Source organism: Hyperolius riggenbachi, chromosome 6 (genome assembly GCF_040937935.1).
Source record: "Hyperolius riggenbachi isolate aHypRig1 chromosome 6, aHypRig1.pri, whole genome shotgun sequence".
Classification (NCBI taxonomy): domain Eukaryota; kingdom Metazoa; phylum Chordata; class Amphibia; order Anura; family Hyperoliidae; genus Hyperolius; species Hyperolius riggenbachi.
This window is the reverse complement of record NC_090651.1, coordinates 376364750-376389780: the sequence shown is the minus strand read 5'-3', so window position 1 is coordinate 376389780 and position 25031 is coordinate 376364750. Positions and strand designations below refer to the sequence as shown.

General features: G+C 43.0%; 1 protein-coding gene across 4 annotated transcripts in view; it reads right to left on the bottom strand.

Annotated features, from left to right (window-relative positions):
- Window positions 1–3353: 3353 nt before the first annotated feature.
- LOC137521967 (dendrite extension defective protein 1-like) overlaps window positions 3354–25031 on the bottom strand; it is a 201484-nt gene continuing 179806 nt past the window's right edge. For all 4 annotated transcript variants that reach the window (XM_068241939.1, XM_068241940.1, XM_068241943.1 and 1 more), the window contains exons 16-17: window positions 21451–21610; window positions 3354–5207 (exon numbers count right to left, since the gene is read on the bottom strand). In XM_068241939.1, the coding sequence (XP_068098040.1) occupies window positions 4918–5207; window positions 21451–21610 (450 nt within the window). In that variant the 3' untranslated portion in view covers window positions 3354–4917. The remainder of the gene's footprint in view (window positions 5208–21450; window positions 21611–25031) is intronic.

The window sequence follows — 25031 nt, the reverse complement described above, 5'->3', positions numbered from 1 at the left end:
TTCCGATCACCTCCCCAGTGCCTTGATTGCATCTATTTTCCCCTCTAATCACCCCCTGAGACACCCATCAATCACCTCCTGTCACCACCTGTCACCCAGCTATATTCATAGAAAGGACTATATATAAAGCACAAATTCTTGCAAGTCTTCTGGTACAAAAATATCCAAAAAATCTTTATTGACACAAATACAAAATTCTTTGTTAAAAAAGAGAAAAAAATCTCTATAAGGTGCTCCTCATTTGCATGTATAATCACAGGAATCTCAATAGTAATTGATAATAAAGGCTTAAGGCATTCAGCAGAATATCAACGGGCAACGACACGCTCGTTTCGGGCAATAGATGCCCTTCATCAGGCCACTGTATAAGCACTTTCTATAGATCCTGTTAGCAACACATGGTGGGAGCAAGGAACATAAGCACTCCTGTCTTTAGCTACCTGGTTATCCCTATACCTGCCGTCAGGATTGTGTAATATGTGTCTGCTTGGACGGACATAACTTATGTTCCTTGCTCCCACCATGTGTTGCTAACAGGATCTATAGAAAGTGCTTATACAGTGGCCTGATGAAGGGCATCTATCGCCCGAAACGAGCGTGTCGTTGCCCGTTGATATTCTGCTGAATGCCTTAAGCCTTTATTATCAATTACCATTGAGATTCCTGTGATTATACATGCAAATGAGGAGCACCTTATAGAGATTTTTTTCTCTTTTTTAACAAAGAATTTTGTATTTGTGTCAATAAAGATTTTTTGGATATTTTTGTACCAGAAGACTTGCAAGAATTTGTGCTTTATATATAGTCCTTTCTATGAATATAGCTAGTTGTTTGAAGTGAAGTGGATCACATCAAAAAGGACTTGATGGTTTTTTAGTCTTTTCTCCTCATTTGAAAAAAAAATACTTTCCAAATTAATATTATACCACCTGTCACCCCCTAGGACTCATATCCATCAGATCAGGCCCTAATCTGATCACCTGGCCAAACCCTCACCCCACTGCAGTGACAGAATTTTTTTTTCTGATCACTGCTGGTACGACTTAATTGTGGCTGAGATCAACCGTTATGCCACACAATACGCAACCGCCAATCCAAGAAGCTACTATGCCCAGCCTTTTCGGTGGAAGCCACTTCAAGTTTCCGAACGTAACATTTTTTGGAGCCTTCTCCTTAACATGGGTCTAGTCAAAAAGAATGTATTGCGGTCTTATTGGTCTACGCACCCAATACATCACATGCCCATGTTCTCTGCTGCCATGTCCAGGTCACGATTTGAGAACATCCTGCGCTTCCTGCACTTCAGTGCCAATACAACCTGTCATCTAAGAGGCCACCCTGCTTATGACTGGTTCCACAAAATTCGGCCCCTCATAGACCACCTGTCATCAAAATTTGCAGTTGCTTATACCCCTGAACAGTCATTTTGAGGCATTTGGTTTCTTTCTAGACTACTTCTCACGGTTTTGGGCCCCTAAAATGCCAGGGCCGTATAGGAACCCCACAAGTGACCCCATTTTAGAAAGAAGACTCCCCAAGGTATTCCGTTAGGTGTATGATGAGTTCATAGAAGATTTTATTTTATTTTATTTTTTTGTCAAAAGTTAGCAGAAATTAATTTTTTTTTTCACAAAGTGTAATTTTCCACTAACTTGTGACAAAAAATAAAATCTTCTATGAACTCACCATACACCTAACGGAATACCTTGGGGTGTCTTCTTTCTAAAATGGGATCACTTGTGGGGTTACTATACTGCCCTGGCATTTTAGAGGCCCTAAACCGTGAGGAGTAGTCTTGAGACCAAGTGCCTCAAAATTATCTGTGAATAGGACGTTGGGCCCCTTAGCGCACCTAGGCTGCAAAAAAAGTGCCACACATGTAGTATTGCCGTACTCAGGAGAAGTAGTATAATGTGTTTTGGGGTGTATTTTTACACATACCCATGCTGGGTGGGAGAAATATCTCTGTAAATGACAATTTTTTTCCCACCCAGCATGGGTATGTGTAAAAATACACCCCGAAACACATTATACTACTTCTCCTGAGTACGGCGATACCACATGTGTGACACTTTTTTGCAGCCTAGGTGCGCTAAGGGGCCCAACGTCCAATGAGTAGCTTTAGGATTTCACAGGTCATTTTGAGACATTTGGTTTCAAGACCAAATGTTTAGGGCCCCATGGTTTAGGGCCCCTAAAATGCCAGGGCAGTATAGGAACCCCAAAAATGACCCCATTTTAGAAGGAAGACACCCCAAGGTATTCTGTTAGGAGGATGGTGAGTTCATAGAAGATTTTATTTTTTTTGTCACAAGTTAGCGGAAATTGATTTTTATTGGTTTTTTTTCACAAAGTGTCATTTTCCGCTAACTTGTGACACAAAATAAAATCTTCTATGAACTCACCATACTCCTAACTGAATACCTTGGGGTGTCTTATTTCTAAAATGGGGTCATTTGTGGGGTTCCTATACTGTCCTGGCATTTTAGGGGCCCTAAACCGTGAGGAGTAGTCTTGAAACCAAATGTCTCAAAATGACCGGTGAAATCCTAAAGGTACTCATTGGACTTTGGGCCCCTTAGCGCAGTTAGGGTGCAAAAAAGTGCCACACATGTGGTATCGCTGTACTCGGGAGAAGTAGTATAATGTGTTTTGGGGTGTATTTTTAAACATACCCATGCTGAGTGGGAGAAATATCTCTGTAAATGGACAATTGTGTGTAAAAAAAATAAAAACAATCTCATTTTCTCCTGAGTACGGCGATACCACATGTGCGACACTTTTTTGCAGCCTAGGTGCGCTAAGGGGCCCAAAGTCCTATGAGCACCTTTAGGCTTTACAGGGGTGCTTACAATTTAGCACCCCCCAAAATGCCAGGACAGTAAACACACCCCACAAATGACCCCATTTTGGAAAGTAGACATCCCAAAGTATTCAGAGAGGGGAATGGTGAGTCCATGGCAGATTTCATTTTTTTTGTCACAAGTTAGCAGAAATGGAAACTTTTTTTTATTTGTTTTTTTTTGTCACAAAGTGTCATTTTCCGCTAACTTGTGACAAAAAATAAAATCTTCTATGAACTCACCATGCCTCTTAGTGAATACTTTGGGATGTCTTCTTTCTAAAATGGGGTCATTTGGGGGGTATTTATACTATCCTGGAATTCTAGCCCCTCATGAAACATGACAGGTGGGCGGAAAAGTCAGAGATGCTTCAAAATGGGAAAATTCACTTTTTGCACCATAGTTTGTAAACGCTATAACTTTTACCCAAACCAATAAATATACACTGAATGGGTTTTTTTTATCAAAGACATGTAGCACAATAAATTTGGACAAAAATGTACACAGAAATTTTACTTTGACAAATTTTATCACAGAAAGTAAAAAAAATCATTTTTTTGACAAAATTCATGTCTTTTTTGATGATTATAATAAAAACTAAGAATCACAGCAGCAATCAAATAGCACCAAAAGAAAGCTGTATTAGGGACAAGAAAAGGAGGTAAAATTCATTTAGGTGGTAGGTTGTATGACCGAGCAATAAACCGTTAAAGCTGCAGTGGTCTAAATGGAAAAAAAGTGTCTGGTCCTTAAGGGGTTTTATGACTGCAGTCCTTAAAGAGAACCAGAGATGACCGTTTCACACAAAATAAACATATCAGTCGATAGCTTGTAAAGAATAAATGCTCTACCTGATAATTTTGCCGCTCTGGTGTGCCTTTTTTAGTGTTTTTTATCCATTATTGCTCCAGGAAAAATCAAATATGGCCGCCGGCTCATATCCCTTCTGCTTCCGGGTTATGAGTTGTTCTGGATGTGCTGTCTAGGCTATATGAGACTAGGCTGCTGCAGCCTTTCATCTGTGTGCTTTCATTTTGGTATGATGTGCAGCTGCCTGTAGGAAGTTTCTCTCATAGGAATGAAACTGCAGTCATCATCATTATCTATGCAGACAGAGTGCACACAGAGCACACAGATCATATTGCAGCCACACTTGTCTGTTTCAGAGCTTCTCTCTCAGCAGGAGCAGCCCCTCCCATGTCATCACAGCTGTCAGTATGCAAAGCAGGAAATCTGAGCCAGGAGGTAGCAGGCTTGGGCTTGAAAAGACTCCACAAAAGAGTGACTCAGCTATAATGATTCCAGGTCAAACCTAGACTGAGCCAGTCGGGGATTCTTATCACAGCTGATAATAGACTAATTAAGCAGATAAGAATGAAACTGGAGCAGGGTAGGTGTTTACTGTCATGTTCACACTGATAAATGTAATAAAATACATGAGGGTGCTTCGTCTCTGGTTCTCTTTAAGTGGTTAAACAATGATGCTGGCCAGCTTCCCTGCTCCCTACACAGTTTTTTGGCAGTTGGACAGAGCATCTGCCATTCACTAAGTGCTTTTGAAAATAAATATATCCTTGAGAATCCCATATGAAGAGATGGACTAGTCCAAAACCTGTCACTTCTGTCAGATTTCTACTACCTACTGTAAGTGACAGCAACATAAGAGAAAAAGTAATTTATGGCTCATTTTAATCTGGGAAAAAAATGAACTTCTTATTTTACAGTTTTTGGCTGTAGTGCCCCTTTAAGTGGTTAATCAACCTCACCCAGTGATTATTTTTATACTCCTCTGGTCTGCCGAGCGGGACAAGCAGCAGCATGCAAGTTAGAGGTGCTGAGATTTTTAATTGCAGTGTTCCAAAACTATGCACACATATACATCATTACAGGCCTTCTGGCCCCTCTAGTTATATATAATAATTATAATAATAAACTAATTTATCAAAATTAAAACTTTATTAGTAAGCTGCCTTTTTAGCCGACACAGAGCTGCTGCTTCCAGATTCGAGGTGAAGCCGGAGCTTGAAGGACTCAATAGCTGTGGTTATCATCCCATTGGACCTTCTGTGTTGGGCTACAGGTGAGATATATCACCCTTTCCATAGACTGGGAGAAATTTTGCAGTACTGCCAAATTCTTCCGGAATTTTGATTTTTCCACGGAAATTCCGACATGATGGAAATCGCCAATTTCGCTTATCAATCTTGCGTCTATAGTCTCGGATGTATAAATAGACTACAAAAGGAGACGTGAAGACTATTAATAGAAACACAGTATAAAATCCCGACATTGGAAAATTCTTAGCAAAGTCTGTGTCTTTATTGGTCTCTTTGCTTGGATTCGGGGCTTTGCCATTTGACATGTCTGAAAAACATATGAAGCACATGTTGAAAAATGGATGCAACATATATCAAGGCTACCCTTACTGTGTCATAACACTAAAAATGCCATTATTTTTCAGCTATGATTTCTCAGACCCTGCAGATAATTTAAATTATGCTTTGGTGCTAAAGAAGGTTTAAAGGATACCCGAAGTGACATGTGACATGATGAGACAGACATGTGTATGTACAGTGCCTAGCACACTAATAACTATGCTGTGTTCCTTTTTTTTTGTTTCTCTGCCTGAAAGAGTTAAAATATCAGGTATGTAAGTGGCTGACTCAGTCCTGACTCAGACAGGAAGTGACTACAGTGTGACCCTCACTGATAAGAAATTACAACTATAAAACACTTTCCTAGCAGAAAATGGTTTCTGAGAGCAGGAGAGAGATAAAAAGGGAAAATAGTTCATAGATTTTAGCTCTGGCATACTTCAATGAAGGTGTCATTGAGCAAAAACAATAACACAGTTACAACTTAAAAAGTAGATTTCAACATAAAACAAAACTGTAGAATATCTTCAAGGCTGGTTTCACAGTGGGAGGTTAAAGTCCCACGTTACAGCAGCCAGTAACGCAGCCTAACTCACAGCACTGTAAAATCAATGTGCTGTTCACAGTGCACACGTTGGGTTACATAGTAACGCAGCACGTTTAAACAAAGTGCTGCATGCTGTACTTATACTGGGCTAAGTCACGTTAGACTGTTTGCACATGCTCAGTAATGTTGGAGGAGGAGGTCTCCCTTCCTCCTCTGCGGCCAGCCACATGGATAATTAATATTCACTGCACTGTGGTGAGGACTGTAGTGTTGTCTGGATCCTGCACGAATCGTTCATTTGATCCGGATCTTTTTTGTGAGTCAAATCATCCGGATCATCACAATGAAAGATTCGGTTCACAGTGGATGGAAGAAACAGGAACATACAGAATGTACAGTGCAGGGAAAGTCATGTCCTGCTAGTTATTTCACCCTCAGTCTGCTTCCCTAGTAAAATGATTCAAATGATTCAAATGATTCGGTTCAAAGATCCGGATCTTTTCAATGATCCGATTCAAATGATACGAATCCTTAAAAAGATCCGGACTTCCCATCACTATCCTGGAGCGGCTGCTTTGAGAGCAGCATAACACAGCTCAATCTGATGTACAACTTCAACACCACCATGCGTTACGTTAGGGGCACATTATGCGACCATAATGTCCCCTAAAACGCAACGTCTTGGTGTGAAAGTAGCCTGAAAGTAATTTTTAGGAGAAGGAAGATAGATACAATCGTTTATTTCATTATTTTCGCTTCAGGTGTCTTTAAAAAGAGGAATTTTGGCAAAAAGGGGAAAAAATAAATTAATTGCGAAGTGAGAAGTTAAAAAATAGAACAGAGATCTAGAAATCTATATATATAACTAGCTGATTGCCCGGCGTTGCCCGGGAATGTATTTGGCTGGTGTTGGCTCCGCCCACTTTTTCTAACCCTAACACACAAACACTTAATGACCAAGTTTGTGAGCTTTTGAGTCTTTGGCATCAGTAATTCGCATTGAAATGAAACAAATCTGATTGGCTGTTTGTGGCTCCACCCCATTTCTGAATTTGAACCCCAGTGACCCAATAACCAACTGTACCAGGTTTGAGGCCCGTGCCCTTAACAGTGTAAGAATGGTAGCAATTAAATATTCCCCTTGAAAAGCAATAGGTGAAGTTTGATTCACTTGTAGGCTCCACCCACTTTTCTGAATATTAATCCCAGTCACCCAGTGACCAACTGTGCAAAGTTTAAAAACCCTGCCATTAACAGTGTAAGAATGGCTGCAGTTTACATTTTCCCAGTGCAATTTGTATTTGTCTCCACCCACTGATGACCAGGCGTTGCCTGGATATGTATTTCACTGTTGTTGGCTCCGCCCACTTTCTAACCCTAACGCACACTCAATGACCAAGTTTGTGAGCTTTGGGGTCCTTGGCATCAATAATTTGTATATTCCCATAGAAATTAAATCAGATACGCTGTTTGTGGCTCTGCCCCTCTCCAGCATTTGAACCCCAGTCACCCAATGACCAACTGTAGCAGGTTTGAGGCATCTGCTATTAACAGTGTAAAAATGGCAGCAATTTAAATATTCCACTTGAAAATCAACAGGTGAATTTTGATTGGCTATTATAGGCTACACCCACTTCCCTGAATATTAATCTCAGTCACTCAGTGACCATCTGGGCAAAGTTTGAGAACCCTGCCATAAACAGTGTAAAAAGGGCTGCAGTTTACACTTTCCCAGTGAAATTTGTTTTCGGCTCCGCCCACTTTTTGTAACCTGGACACAAAGTCACTACTCAATGCCCAGGTTTGTGAGCTTTGGGGTCCTTGGCAACAATAATTTGTATTTTCCCATGAAATGAAACAAATCTGATTCACTGTTTGTGGCTCTGTCCCCTTTTCTGAATTTGAACCCCAGTGACCCAATGACCAACTGTACCAGGTTTGAGGCTTGTGCCATTAACAGTGCAAGAATGGCAGCAATTTTAATATTCTCCTTGAAAAGTGACATGTGATTTTTGATTGGCATTTTTAGGCTCCACACACTTTTCTGAATATTAATCCCAGTCACCCAGTAACCAGCTATGCTAAGTTTGAGAACCCTGCCACTAACAGTGAAGAAGGGCTGCAGTTTACAATTTCCCAGAAAAATCTGTTTTTAACTCCACCCACTTTTTGTAACCTGGACACACAGTCACTACTCAATGACCAAGTTTGTGAGCTTTTGGGTTCCTGGCATCAAAATTGTCCTAATGTAAGCAGTTTATACAGCAAATAAATCTGGCTGTTTTTGGCTCCGCCCTTTTACTGAATTTGAACCCCAGACACTTAACGACCGACTGCAGCAGGTTTGAGGCCTCTGCTATTAACAGTGTGAGAATGGCTGCAGTTTCAATATTCCCCTTGAAAATCAATAGGTGAATTTTGATTGGCTCTTGTAGGCTCCACCTACTTTTCCGAATATTAATCCTAGTCACCTAGTGACCAACTGTGTGAAGTTTGAGAACCCTGCCATTAACAGTGTAAAAAAAGCTGCAGTTTACATTTTCCCATGTAAAAAGTTAGTTGTTTTTGGCTCCGCCCACTATTTCTAATCTTGACATACAGTCACTTAATGACCAACTTTATGAGCTTTGGTGTCTTTGGCATCAATAAGTTGCATTTTACCATTGAAATTAAACAAATCTGATTGGCTGTTTTTGGCCCGCTTCCTTCAGAATTTAAACCCCAGTCTCCCAGTGACTGACTGTAGCAGATTTTAGGCCTCTGCCATTAAGAGTGCATGAATGGCAGCAATGTAAATATTCCCCTTGAAAATCAAAAGGTGAATTTTGATTGGCTGCTGTAGGCTCCACCCACTTTTCTGAATTTTAGTCCCAGTCACCCAGTGGCCAACTGTGTCACGTTTGAGAACCCTGCCAATAACAGAATGGCTGAAATCAATCTAACAAATCTGATTGGCTGTTTGTGGCTCCACCCATTTAGTGAATTTGGACCCCAGTCACCCGGTGACTGACTGTATCAGGTTTGAGGCCTCTGACACTAACAGTGTAAAAATGGTAGCAATGTGAATATTCCCCTTGATTGGCTGTTGTAGGCTCCACCCACATTTCTGAATATTCATCCCAGTCACCCAGTGGCCAATTGTGTAAAGTTTGGGAACCCTGCCATGTTAAAAATGTAGTTGTTGGCACCGCCCACTTTTTCAAACCTTGACATACAGTCACTCAATTATCAAGTTTATCAGCTCTGGGGTCCTTGGTATCAATACTTTGTATATTCCCATTGAAAAATAAACAAATCTGGCTGTTTGTGGCTCTGCCCCCTTTCTGAATTTGGACCCTAATCACCCAGTGACCCAGTACCAGGTTTGAGGAATCTGCTTTTAACAGTATAAGAGAATGGTAGCAGATTAAATATTCCCTTTGAAAATCAAAAGGTGAATTTTTATTGGCTGTTGTAGGCTCCACCCACCTTCCACAATCTTAATCTCAGTCACCCAATGACCAACTGTACAAAGTTTGAGAACCCTGCCATTAACGGTGTAAGAATGGCTGCAGTTTATATTTTCCTAGTAAAAGTTGTTTTGGCTCCGCCCACTTTTTGTAACATTGACACACAGTCACTCAATGTGTGAGCTTTCAGGTTCCTGGCATCAAAAATGTGTGAATGGAAGCAGTTTATCCACCAAGGAAATCTGATTGGCTGTATGTGGCCCCGCCCCTTTAGTGAATTTGGACCCCAGTGACCCAATGACCCAATGACCGACTGTAGCAAGTTTGAAGCCTCTGCCATTAAAAGTGTAAGAATAGCAGCAGTTTAAATATTCCCCTTGAAAATCAATAGGTGAATTTTGATTGGCTGTTGTAGGCTCCACCCATTTTCTTGAATCTTAATCGCATTCACCAGTGACCAAATGTGCCAAGTTTGAGAACCCTGCGATTAACAGTGTAAGAATGGCTGCAGTTGACATTTTCCCATTTAAAATGAACGGCTGAAATTTGATTGGCTGTTTTATGCCCCGCCCACTTTTCCTGGATTTGTAACCTCGGTCACCAAGTGACCAACTGTGCCAAGTCTGGCTTGATTACTGTGAGAATGGCAGCCTTTTACATTTTTTCCATTGACTTGAATAGATGAAATCTGATTTGCTGTTTGTAGCTCCACCCAGGTGTGCAGGGGGGCCGCGAGACCCCCAGAACATATCATCCCAGGTAGTAAGGGATCTGTGTACCAAGTTTCGTTCAAATCGGTCAAGCCGTTTTCGAGTGATCGCGGCACACACTTACACACACACACACACTCACGCACGCACGCACGCACGCACGCACGCGCACACACACACACACACACACACACACACACACACACACGATTTTATATATATAGAAGATAGAGTAAGTGCCTCAACCTTCGAGCAAGAAGAAGAAGTAGCGCCCTGCCCCCAGGGCCGGTCCAAGCAAGAAGAAGGGGCTAGTCCAAGCAAGAAGAAGAAGTAGTGTCATATCAAACCAAGGGCAAAGAGGGATAATTTGCATATTCAGTAGCAGTGCATTATGGGTAACCACAAATGTTCACTTATAGCTGAATTATTGCAGATTTGCTTCTGTTTTAAGAAGGAAAATTACACCAAGCTTTGCTTTTTTTTAGTAGGAGGGCTTTTTGGTCTCTTTTATCCTCCTATACAATCTTAGTAGTTTGGGTCACCCTGAGCTGCTTGGTTACTCTGTTGTACTGGTCAAAGCCCTATCTCATACAGCCATATCTATCCCTGCTATGTACTGATGAGGACCAAATGTCTGAAACAGGCTGTCATATGTGGGTTTGATATGACTGTGTAAAATTTAAAGCTATAGGCTTGCTTGACTTACTAAGGGTGAAAAGGAATAATTAGCATATTTAGTAGCAGTGCATTGTGGAAAATCACAAATGTTCACTTATAGCAGAATTATTGCATAATTCCTTCTATTTTAGGTAGACAAATTACACCAAGCTTTGATTTTTTTTTTTGTAGAGATGGGAAGTTTGGATCTTTTCAATGATTCGGATGATTCGAATCGGATCTCTGATCCGAATCTTGGATCATTTTACTAGGGAAGCATTCGGGGGTGAAATGACTAGCAGGACAGGACTTTCCCTACCTTGGACAGAGAAGGGGAGGGGGGTGGACACACAGAGAAGGGAAGATGGTGAACTTAGACGGGCAGGGAGTGGACAGAGAAGGGAGGAGGGACGAGCAGAGAGCAGAAATGTTTGTTTGCACACAATACCCACATGCTGCAATCATATGCTTTACATATATTTCAACTATATGTTCATCTGTATACTTTGAATGCAAACGTCGCACAGTGAAAGAAAGAAATCCCCAAAGCATTCCCAGAAGTGAAGTGCAGCTGTTTAGAGCAGTGCAGGAGGATCATATTGCCCTGCAATCACAGTGCCTGCCCTTCTAGCCCAGCACGCTGTCTGCAAAGTTACTGAGCTGTGCTTCTGAGCCAAAAGTTTCCAATTTGTTCACTGTGCACAACTACGGAACATACAGCATAAAATAAGCAGCACATTGTAGCCAGTATGTGTGCTCTACAGTATCTGGCAGTGGCACCCATGTCCCCTCTTTCTCATCTTCCTGTCCCTGCAAGGCTGGCTCCCCTCCAACAGAGCGATCCATCTCTGCTCTGCTTCCAGGACCCCGCTGCCCGCTGAGAGGGGGGCATGCCGCTCCTGGTCACGCCCCCTTTGCGATCCGAATCACTCATTTTGATGATTCGGATGATTCGACTCACAAAAGAGATTTGGATCAAAGATCTGAATCGTTCATGATCCGGACAACACTATTTTTTAGTAGAAGGTCTTTTTGGTCCTTTTTACCCCACTATACATTCCGAGTGGTTTGAGTCACCCTGAGCTGCTTGGTTACTCTGTTGTACTGGTCCAAGCCCCATCTCTTACAGCCATATCAATCCCTGCCATGTACTGATGAGGACCAAAAGGCTGAAACAGGCTGTCACATGTGGGTGTGATATGGCTGTGTAAATTTTAAAGCTATAGGCTTGCTATACACCAGTGGTTCTGGATGCTTGCTTGGCTTACTAAGGGGAAAAGAGGTAATTTGCATATTTAGTAGCAGTGCATTGTGGGTAACCACAAATTTTCACTTATAGCTGAATTATTGCAGATTTCCTTTTGTTTTAAAAAGGCAAATTACACCAATACAGCGTGCAGCATTGCAGGAAGTGACGACAGTGGAACGCACGATGGAACACGGAAGAGGTGAGTCATCCCCGCCTGCTGCCTCTTACTAATATCGGCGGCTGCTACTGTGCTTAAGCAGGAGGGGGAGTGCACATGGGGGACGCAGTTGAGGGGGGGGGGTCCAACCCCCCTCCCCGCTACTGTGCCCAATACCCCCTTCCTGCCCTCTTATGCGGTGTATGCTACGCCGCGGGTCGGCTAGTTATTGATATTTGCCATTTAATGTGTTCATATTGTTTGATCCACCATGAGCCTGCAGGTCGTCATCTTTACTACTGGCAGACATGAAAAAAAAAAGACAGCACCAACTGTCATTCCCTATAACCCCACCCACTAAAAATGCAATAGGCTAAAAGGTTGTTTTTTTTATAGATGTACCTATGCACAGAGGGAGATACCGGTTGATTGGCAGTTGGAAACAGCTCTTATTTCCCACAATGCAATAAGGCTCACACTGTTGGAGGGGTTTTATGATAATATTAACCATACAGACCCCCCTAATGATCTGTTCAAGAATAGGTAAAGACTTCCCTTGGGAAAAGGGATATCAGCTACTGATTGGTTACAGGTCCTCTTTAAGATGAAATGGGGTCCAAGGTGTAACGATTGCGGAATCGTCTCCGTGGTCAGCGCACCAGACGTGTGCTGACGCGGCGGATTTCTTCCACAAGCTTATTATTGCGGACACCCAGGCTAGGTGCTATGCACCCGCAGAGGGCAATTCCCACCGGCAGATGGCGCTGTGGAGTGCAGGCGAACACAGCCGCTGCACAGCCACAGATGCCAAATGGGAATTGTACAGATCCGGGACAAGGTACAATCAGGCAGGGCTGGATAGCCCACAGGGAACAGAGCAAAAGGACAGAACCAATGTGTGCCCACCAAATTAGTCGCCACCCAGCGACGGCGAACACACAACGGCGGAAATGAAGTAGGAAACGCAATCGCAAGAATGGCGATTGCCAATAGCGACACAAGACTGAGCAGGACAGAGCACAAGGGTAGCAAAGGCACAGCAAATCATACAAAGAGAAAGATAAAGAAAATAACAAATGCTAGCTGAACGCGTACACCGCACTCATTCGCAACAGTGCACGCGTTCGTGCGCGGTCTCCGCGTGTTACGCACAACAGAGACAAGCACGCCTAACTAACCAAAGACAGACGAACACGAAACAGAGAACGCGAGCGCTTGCTTAACGGTTACCTCACCGAGCCTACAGCAAGCGTTTCGAATCAGACAAGACAGACACACGAAAACAGGGACAAGCGAGAGATAGGATCCACAGCACTAGCGAAAAGTGGCTAGCGCGATCCAAGTACAGAGTAGCAGAACAGAAGGATCCCCAGCGCTAGCGAAAAGTGGCTAGCGCGATCCCAGAAGACAGAACAGAAGGATCCCCAGCGCTAGCGAAAAGTAGCTAGCGCGATCCCTGGAGACAGAGTAGCAGAACAGAAGGATCCCCAGCGCTAGCGAAAAGTGGCTAGCGCGATCCCAGAAGACAGAACAGAAGGATCCCCAGCGCTAGCGAAAAGTGGCTAGCGCGATCCCAGGAGACAGAACAGAAGGATCCCCAGCACTAGCGCTAGGGCGAGTGCGATCCAAACACACGGCAGACAGAACAGATGAGGTAGGCAGAAACAACCGCTGTTTCAACCTACACTCCAGACTCAATCAGAAGGATCCACAGCCGCTAACGCTAGGGCTTGTACGATCCAAACACAAGACAGACGGAACAGGCAAAACAGATAATACAACCTGACTGGACTAGAAGGGGAGCCTAAAGCAACCCCCAGGAATTAACTATACTAGATAGCAATGGCTGACACTCCAGCAGTGTCCATCAGGAACAGACCATGGAAGGGAAATGTCCAGCAAAGCATTCTGGGAGCAGAATGCTTTTATAGTGCTAGTCATCAAAAGAAGGCAGGTAACGGATTTGCATGACTAATGTATGCAAATTCCTCAGCAACACAAGCTGCAGAACTGACAGAAAGTCTCTCTTAAAGAGACCTGCAGAATGCAGACGTGAACAGTGGTCAAAACGCTGCCTGTCTGCACAGGCAGCTGAGCAGATTCTCACAGTACCCCCCCTTCTAGGGTCGAATTCCAGACGACCCTCAAAACCGATATCTCCAAACCATTCTAACAGAAGACTCATGAAGGTCGGGGCAGCCCGACAAGGTCCAATTCCAGAGTCAGTCCACCCGAAACCGACCTCATCGGAAACAGAAGCCACCGAAACATGCCCATCAGTACTAACAGTCTCAGTATAACACCCATCAGGACTGTGAACGCCAGAGAAGAAGCCATCGACACCCTCCAGACAATACCCACCACCTTCCAAGGAGCGTCCGAAAATACCAAACCTGCCACAATACCTGTTCGAAGTGTCCCTTACAACACAAAAGCCACCGTTGATCTTATCCAGGGGACCAAGCAAAATCTCTCCCGGAATCTCCCAGAACCTTTTGAAGCTCCACAGAGATCCCAAGAGGGTAGAACAATCACCAGGCTCACATGGAGAATTACCAAGAACCCCCATGGAACCAATGACAATTCCAGATTCAGAATTACGAGGACACCCATCAAGATCAAGACTTTCAGGGACCACTTCTGGGCATGCAAGCAGGCAGGCCATATCAGAGCATGTCTCCACCGAGGAAGCATCTGAGTACGCTGGTAACCGAGGCACACTTGGGCTTTCTGGGTCACAGAGCACACTGGGGTACACCAGCACAGGAGAAACCTCAGGACATGTCGGGGAACTGCCAACCTCAGAGTCCGGCACGTCAAGACCAAAACCAGTACCGGGCAGAGAATCATCATGAGTGGAGGTCACAGGCACTGGACTTTCAAAAGAAGACTCGGATACAAATTCAGAAATTTCTGTGACAATAATATCATCATTGACTACACAGGCGTGAAGCTCCATCAGAGCTGAAAAGGTAGCCAGCAAGGCAGCAATGCCTACTGAAGTGGGCAACACCTCAGAAGGACTTGGGGGGCAGGAGACGTCTCCTACAAGTTCTGCACCCTTTGGGAGGAACTCGGAGATCTCCAGGAGGTCAGACAGGACCTCAGGAACATCCTTTTTCAAGTTTCCTAAGAAGGATTCTGAACTATCCATGTTACAGGGCAAGGCTTGAACTTTATTTTGTGAACCGGGCAGATGTCCCAGGGAAGGTTCCACCATAAACTGAGACTGAATTTCATCATCAGGACAGGGATACACAGAAATATCTAGTGAAACTAACTCTGGCTTTCTGAGTTTCGTTTCACTGCAGGGAAATTCCTCCATAGCAGTCAAACCAGACTGCAATTCCAAAATAGCAGAGAAACAGGTAACAATGGTTGCAATACCTAGACGAGCCTCTAGGGACACTGCAGGACATTTTAAACAAGGTAATATTGACTCATCCAGATTACTGGGTGGAGAGTCAGTACTTACTTCAGAATCAGACTCGCAAATGTCAATGCGAGTGGACATAATGTCTTTATTCATGATACAGGGCAGGCTCAGAGACACCTTCTCTGGACAGAGCAAAGGTGCTTCAGTATCAGGTTTACAAAACCAAAGTGCTGTCTCACTCTTAGACTCGGCTAACGATGTCGAATCCGAGGAGACAGAACGCAAAATTTGCGAATCCACAATCGCTTTAGGTTGCGAAACCGAACACTCCAAAGACAGAGATTCTGAGGTCTCCAGGCTGGATTGCTGGATCTCAGAAACGCCAGCTGACAATGTATCTTTACAAACGTCACCTGAATGACGTACACGTAATTCATTCAGAATCATTTTCCACATACAAATCAGCGGACTCACAAAGTCAAATTCACACCCCTTTTTTTCTCTTAAGGCAGAAGCATAACTTATACATGCTCTCAAGACAGATTCACTTCTGGCAATGTAGTACTCACAAAACGACTCTGAATCGTTCTCCAATTCATACACCAACGCTTCGAGCTGTTTTTTCTGGAACGGGGGCTCCCATTCACACCTGACTAGGTCTGAGCATTTATACTGAACAATGTTAGGGGAAGTTGTGACAACAACATGAGGAATCATATTAATTTTACTCTTGAAACTGCATCGTTTGGGAATTTTCCCCATAGCGAGATCATAGATGGAGGATCTTAAAGTAGTACTGAGAGAAGATCTGTTTTTACATGACAAGGGATCCCACAAATCATTGACAAAGCTGACACACTCACGCCGATCACAATCGACAGGAACATCTGAGAAACCGGCATCAGATCGCACAGATTTAACCTCTAAACAAACGGGAGAAACTCCATCAGAATTCACGCAGGTGTCCACAGTCAAGGCACACCCATTCATTTCAGGTCGCACAGTGTCCAAACTCACTTGCTTTACCCCAGAAAGACAGGAATAATCATGTGACAATGGTGTCTCTTTATTGGAAATAATTGGTTGGTGTGTGTGCAATTCGTCCAAAATAGTCTGCCACACATAAATCACCAGATCCACATCACACTCATCACATTCATCAGAATCGATCAAAAGGTACATAGAGTCGAGACAATCATTCAGGTCATCCGCGCTCTTTGCGATATAAAAATCGCAAAAGGCTTTCCAATCGAAATCAAACTCTTCCAACAAGGCCCCAATCTCCCATGAGGCAAATGGCGGTTCAAACAACCCAGTATCTAGGTAATCTCCATATGGGTTGGGGTCAGGAACGAGGACAGACTTTTTAACTGCTTTAATGTAGTGTGCGATCCTACCTATAATAGGATCCACATATGCCTTTGCCTCAGGCAATGACATCTGAACAAAATCGAAGGTTCCCTCTGCCCTGGGGATTTTGGTTAGGCTGGACATTCTGTAACGATTGCGGAATCGTCTCCGTGGTCAGCGCACCAGACGTGTGCTGACGCGGCGGATTTCTTCCACAAGCGTATTATTGCGGACACCCAGGCTAGGTGCTATGCACCCGCAGAGGGCAATTCCCACCGGCAGATGGCGCTGTGGAGTGCAGGCGAACACAGCCGCTGCACAGCCACAGATGCCAAATGGGAATTGTACAGATCCGGGACAAGGTACAATCAGGCAGGGCTGGATAGCCCACAGGGAACAGAGCAAAAGGACAGAACCAATGTGTGCCCACCAAATTAGTCGCCACCCAGCGACGGCGAACACACAACGGCGGAAATGAAGTAGGAAACGCAATCGCAAGAATGGCGATTGCCAATAGCGACACAAGACTGAGCAGGACAGAGCACAAGGGTAGCAAAGGCACAGCAAATCATACAAAGAGAAAGATAAAGAAAATAACAAATGCTAGCTGAACGCGTACACCGCACTCATTCGCAACAGTGCACGCGTTCGTGCGCGGTCTCCGCGTGTTACGCACAACAGAGACAAGCACGCCTAACTAACCAAAGACAGACGAACACGAAACAGAGAACGCGAGCGCTTGCTTAACGGTTACCTCACCGAGCCTACAGCAAGCGTTTCGAATCAGACAAGACAGACACACGAAAACAGGGACAAGCGAGAGATAGGATCCACAGCACTAGCGAAAAGTGGCTAGCGCGATCCAAGTACAGAGTAGCAGAACAGAAGGATCCCCAGCGCTAGCGAAAAGTGGCTAGCGCGATCCCAGAAGACAGAACAGAAGGATCCCCAGCGCTAGCGAAAAGTAGCTAGCGCGATCCCTGGAGACAGAGTAGCAGAACAGAAGGATCCCCAGCGCTAGCGAAAAGTGGCTAGCGCGATCCCAGAAGACAGAACAGAAGGATCCCCAGCGCTAGCGAAAAGTGGCTAGCGCGATCCCAGGAGACAGAACAGAAGGATCCCCAGCACTAGCGCTAGGGCGAGTGCGATCCAAACACACGGCAGACAGAACAGATGAGGTAGGCAGAAACAACCGCTGTTTCAACCTACACTCCAGACTCAATCAGAAGGATCCACAGCCGCTAACGCTAGGGCTTGTACGATCCAAACACAAGACAGACGGAACAGGCAAAACAGATAATACAACCTGACTGGACTAGAAGGGGAGCCTAAAGCAACCCCCAGGAATTAACTATACTAGACAGCAATGGCTGACACTCCAGCAGTGTCCATCAGGAACAGACCATGGAAGGGAAATGTCCAGCAAAGCATTCTGGGAGCAGAATGCTTTTATAGTGCTAGTCATCAAAAGAAGGCAGGTAACGGATTTGCATGACTAATGTATGCAAATTCCTCAGCAACACAAGCTGCAGAACTGACAGAAAGTCTCTCTTAAAGAGACCTGCAGAATGCAGACGTGAACAGTGGTCAAAACGCTGCCTGTCTGCACAGGCAGCTGAGCAGATTCTCACACAAGGCCAGGTTGTAGCTATGGCTCCCCCACGATGGTCTTTCTGGAAAGCTGATATGGTAGATGGGTCAAAAAAGGTGGCAGCTGGACCCCTTGACACCCAATAAGCCCCAGGCACCTGCCTAAATTGCCTTGTGGATGATCCTGCTCTGTTTGGTGAAAGGAACAACTTATCCCCAGTAATACCACTTTCTTTTCAGGTGCTCAATCAACTTCAGAAGGTACAAGATTTTTTGTTTTGTTTGTGTGTTGTGCACCCATAATTATTGGCTCGTTTCCACTTGTGTGGTGCGAATTCGTTGCAGAAAACGCGAAAACAAATTCACATGCAAATGGGAATTTTACCGCAAATTTTACCTCAAATTCGCGTCCGTTTTTGCTTTCTTTGTAAGGATGCGAATTTTACCATGTCAATGCCTGTGTGCTTTTACATTGATTTTAGGCAAAAATGTACATGAATGTGCATGGAAAATTCACATACAAATTTCCTATTAATTACATTGTGTGCGAATCGAATTCTGATGGCTCTGCTGTGCAGATTTTACCTGCACAGAAAAATGCTCTGTTTTCCTGACAAGTGGAAACAGGCTAATTAAGTTGTATTGGTTGTGCGAATCTGCGTACAGAAAACGCATGCAGATTCGCGATAGTGAAAACGGGCCCTTAGTGTAGATTTACGTCAAAGTCACTTTGAAGGTGGTTACAAACTCCAATGTGTGCCTTCTGGGGGTCGAGTACAAATGCTAGTCAAAAGTTTAACTTTGTTCATAGAGACTCTGAAATGTTCCATTTGGAAAGAAAAAAACTTATCTTCAGAACCACCCAAATGCCACTTTAACCATTTCTCCTGCCCTGACGTGAAGCTCACGTCCGGGCGGCTGCTCTGTTGCGGTGCCGTGCTTCGGCGCACTCCCACGCGCGATCGCGGGCGCGTCCCCATGCCTCCGTGGTGTCCCCGAGTAGCCCTCGGTTCAGTGAACGGGAACATGGTTCCCAATCACTGATCCGTGTCCCCAGCAGAAAAACCAAAGCGCTCTTACAAGAGGCTTCAGTCTTTCTGCACATAAAAATTTCCGCATCCCCCTTGTGCTTCAGCTTAGCGAGAAGCACAAGAAGGGGGAAAAAAAACTCAAGGTGGCCATCTTGTGGCCAAATAGTAAAACTACATCTACATATTTTTTACATTACATTTTACACATATAATAACATTAACAATTAACAGTTTTTTTCCCACACCAAAATATTACTCAAATAAAATTTTTAATGGAAAAAAAATTACAATTAAAAAAAAAAGACATAAATAGTTACCTAAGGGTCTGAACTTTTTAAATATGCATTTGAAGGGGACATACTACGAACATTTTTTAAATTATAAGCTTGTAAATAGTGATGGACGCAAAACGGAAAAAATGCACCTTTATTTCCAAATAAAATATTGGCGCCATACATTGTGATAGGGACAAAATGTAATTGGTGTCATAACCAAGACAAATGGGCAAATAAAATACATAGGTTTTAATTATGGTAGTGTGTGGATTATTTTAAAGCTATAATGGCCGAAAACTGAGAAATAATGAATTTTTTCCATTTTTTCTTATTAATCCTGCATTTATAAAAAAAAATAATTCTTAGCAAAATGTACCACCCAAAGAAAGCCTAATTAGTGGCGGAAAAAACAAGACATAGATCAATAAATTGTGATAAGTAGTGATAAAGTTATTAGCGAATGAATGGGAGGTGAAAATTGCTTTGATGCATAAGGTGAAAAATCCCCGCAGGCTGAAATGGTTAATGTCAGGTGCTCAGTCAACTCAAAAAGTAAAGGATATTTTTGTTTGTTTGTTTGTTTGTTTTTTAAACATAAAAGTGCAGATTTTCATCAAAGTGTAACTTTGTTCATAGAAATCAGACTATAAAATGTTCCATTTGGTCAAAACTATCCTTATTTGTGATGATCAAAATAATGTGTATAACACACCAATTTAAGCTCACCAGCAGACATAGAATTTTGCAGAGGGTGTATCAAATTCTGCAAATGTCTGTCAGTTCTCCTCCTCCAGTTAACTGATTGATCGACATCGGATGATTTATTTCTATCTTTATTAGGGATGGCCAATAAGATACAAATACCGGTAGTTCCAAGTTAAATTATACAAATAATTCGAAGGAAGGAATATGCAAATGTTGCATGCAAATGTATGCAGTTTGGCGATATTTGATTGTTCCATTTTCAACCTGCATACATTTCCATATAACATTTGAATAAGCCTGCATCATCTAGGAATTATTTGCATTTTATCCAACATCCCTCATTTTTATTCCAGATTTTTTATTTTCTTCAAATGTTTTGAGTATCAACAATTTATTACACGATATCTAATTGCTTTCATTTAAATGTTGCTACTTTTTCCAAAAACTGTTGAATAAGGCCTCGTTCACATTGCGTTCCGATCGCGTCAGCGTTCGCGTTGAACTTTTTTAAAACAATTTTGGTACTTTAGCCGGTAGCCGGGCGCATCCACTAGGTGGCGATAAAACTCCACTAAATTTACATCTTTCCCTACTATCCATGGCAGCCTGGAGGGGGAATAGTAATTAACGCCACCTAGTGGATGCGCCCGGCTAATGGAAAAGTACCACAATTTTTTTCCCCGTGATTTCTGTGCGTTGGACGTTTTTGTTAAGCGTTTAGAGCGATTCTGTTTTTTTCAGTTCCTGACGTGAGTCAGGAAGGGAGTGAACTCTTTGATCTGGAAAAGAATAAATACAATGTATTTATTCTTAAAAACGTGAAAACAATTTGTGAGCGTTTTGTATTTTTCCTATACCTTCCAGTGTAGCAAAATCGCCCCGAAAATGGTCCATGCAGCGCTTCTCTGAAAGGAAAGCGGACGGATCGCCCCAATCTGAACTAGCGTATAGGATAGCATGGTGTAAGCACTTTCAGGGCAATTTTGAAAAATCGCAGGCGCTTAAAACATTCCAAAAATGCCTCCTGTGTGAACGAGCCCTAAATAATTTTTATAACATGACTAATAATGTAACTATGCATTCCTAATTATTTTAAAATAATTTTTTCCCATAATTTTTTTTTTTATTGTACTTACCTAAATTTCCGCTGGGGTCCTGGGGATTAGCAGTGTCGATTCTGAAAGCCCAGCGTCCGGGGACTTGGACATTGCTTGTTCTTGTTATATTGATTATGTCTGGAGTTAGAGATCCTGGAAGCTTGTAGTATCCGGTATTACTTCCAGTGTTAAGGCCAGCCTGAGAAAAGATGGATGAGGACTGTGTCAGCCTTTTTTAATAAAGTTTTGTTTAATGAACATTTGAACATTTTGCACATAAACAGCTGTAGAGATATCTTGTACAAATATACAATGTATGTATCAAACGCAGATAGAACAGAGGCGCCAAAAAGAGTAAAAACACTATTATTTAAAAACAGTAAAAAGAGGGAAGGTAAGGTGGACTTACCTCCCTCTAGCAGTGGACAACAAGACTCTGAGGTAGAGTAGAATGCATTTATTAAACAGTGTAACTCCTAAAGATGCAACGCGTTTCGCGGGCCACAGCACCGCTTCCTCAGGCTATACAGGAGTTCAAAAAAGCTGTAAATGGGACATATACATAAATCAACAAAAAAACATCAAACACTGACAGAGGCATACAGCTGTAACATTGGAACAAAAATTTCATTAAAACCAGCATGTGAAGATCAGATAAGTCTATCTTAGTGAAGAGAGCGTTAATCAAAATGTTCCACTTATAAGCAACCCCTGCGGGAGACATCATAGTGTCCGTAGGGGAACCATGTACAAAAAAAAAAAAAAAAAAAAAAAAAAAAATTAAAACAATGGAGTGAGTGCATGCTCTCTAAACTGTTTTTACACTTGCATAGTCTTGCATTAACTAGAATGAATTAACCCTCTCAGCCCGATTAGCTGCATAAAAAGCAGGTTCAGGCAGAGTAGGATCACCTAGGATATGTGCTATATAACACTAAGTGTTTATAAGTAGCAACAAGATATTTACCAAGTGCTTGCTCTAAAATTAATGGCAGTGAAAGAACAATGTGCAATAAGGTGGTAATATCTACTACCAGTGGAACAAACAAGCGAGGAACTGGCTGTTAGCCAGTGGGTGACATACCTGTGTTCAATCCAAGTATTGAATGAGCGCCTCTGTGCGGGCGCGCTCCATAGAGCCCCTGTTTGTACTTAGCTAGGAGAGGTGGGGGCCAATCAGTGTGTGCCACGTGTCGGGAAAAGTACGCCCCCGATCGGCCTGGCCAATGAGGAGATCCGGTGGAATGCATACAAGATGACACCTATATGGCGGTCGCCATCTTGTGGGTTTGAATAGGAATGTCTCCTATATGGCGGTCGCCATTTTGTTGGTTTGTATGTGGGGCAGACATAATAATGTCGCATGAGAGGGCGTCCACCATCTTGTGGGTTAGAAAGGTTCCTAGATGGTGGCTGCCATTTTTTTGGTGGGGAACCAGGAACAACTATATGAGGCAGAGTGCTGATTGTGATTGACAATTCGGGGAGACGTATGCAGAGACAATAATTGTAAACAGCATATGATCAATAATCAAATATAAATATAAATATAAATGAACGTGCAACAGGAAAAAGAAGAGATGTATAAAAAAGGATGTATAAAAAGAGTGTGTAAAAAACATTCTACAAGGTATCTAAAAAGACCATACGATGACGATTGATAATATAAAAATAAATATAAATATAGATGTAATGAACACTATGAGTATGTTATTAAATAGACCTTAAAACGGACTAAAAATTCTAAGACATCTTAAAAAGAAAGCGACTAAAAAAATACATAAAACATTCGGTCAGGTTGCTGCAGCCGGCACCATAACAGATTTCCAATTTATGAGTAGTGTAATTAAAAATTAGTATACTTTTTCCAGAATTTCATTTAATCCATCCGGTACTAAACTTTTTAGTATCTGGATCCAGTACATCTCCTGTTTTTTTAGGGTATCAAAGGAATGGGGCAGTGAGGGCGGGAGTGCTTCAATGAAGGTGAACTTAAGGAAGTGAGGGTCGTTGTTGTGGTGAGTGCCGAAGTGACGTGAAACGCTGTGAAGGGAATAGTTATTCAGGATGTTCCTTTTGTGTTGGCCGACCCTGCTCCGGGCCGTTTGTGTGGTCCGACCGACATACTGCAGTCCGCAGGGGCATGATATCAGATAAACAATATTAGAGGTGTGGCAGGTGATATTTTGTTTGATTGGATACACAATGGTGGTGGCTTTAGATTGAAAGGAGTTTGATTGGATGATGAAAGGGCAGGCGAGGCAGCGTGCGCTGTTGCAGGGGTAGGATCCTGCACCTCTAGGGTCCTCTTGTATTTGAGTGTTCTGTGTTTTTAGTCTACTGGGTGCAAGAATGCTGCGAAGATTGGGAGACCGTCTAAATGTTAAACGGGGGGTGTTAGGGATGCAATGTTTAAGGAATGGATCCGCCAGGAGGAGCTCCCATCTAGATGTTAGGATGTCCCTGATGGTTCTATTTTGAGCACTATATTTTGTAATAAATCTTAGGCTGTTTGTATGGTTATCAGTGTTTAGTTGACGGTCTTGTGTAGGTTGTGTGTTGGACACCGGGGGAGGACGGGAGGCTTTATATTTGGCATTTTTTATGAGTTTCTTGGGGTATCGTCGTTCTAGGAACTTTTGTGTTAAAGTAACAGATTGTGTCTGAAAATCTGATTGGTCCGTGCAGTTGCGATGTATTCGCTTGAACTGACAGTAGGGAGTATTGATGGTCCATGGCCATGGGCAGTTCCTTTGCACCTTCCTATGCTAATCTGTCCATGGGACTACTTGAACATATTCTATTCACCACCGATCATCCGTTTTCACATAATATAGTATTTTACAAAAGATACATTGATGATCTAATTTTTATCTGGCGAGGAGACCCATCACATATACCCTTGTTCACTAACTACCTTAACAATAATCCGGCCGGTCTCCAATTTACCTCTACACACCACCCCTTGACCATAGACTTTCTAGATTTGACGTTATTCATAGACAACAATCACATAAAAACCAAAACATTTTTTAAAAAGGTTGATGCAAATAACTATATACACTTTGATAGCTTTCATTACCGGCCATGGACCATCAATACTCCCTACTGTCAGTTCAAGCGAATACATCGCAACTGCACGGACCAATCAGATTTTCAGACACAATCTGTTACTTTAACACAAAAGTTCCTAGAACGACGATACCCCAAGAAACTCATAAAAAATGCCAAATATAAAGCCTCCCGTCCTCCCCCGGTGTCCAACACACAACCTACACAAGACCGTCAACTAAACACTGATAACCATACAAACAGCCTAAGATTTATTACAAAATATAGTGCTCAAAATAGAACCATCAGGGACATCCTAACATCTAGATGGGAGCTCCTCCTGGCGGATCCATTCCTTAAACATTGCATCCCTAACACCCCCCGTTTAACATTTAGACGGTCTCCCAATCTTCGCAGCATTCTTGCACCCAGTAGACTAAAAACACAGAACACTCAAATACAAGAGGACCCTAGAGGTGCAGGATCCTACCCCTGCAACAGCGCACGCTGCCTCGCCTGCCCTTTCATCATCCAATCAAACTCCTTTCAATCTAAAGCCACCACCATTG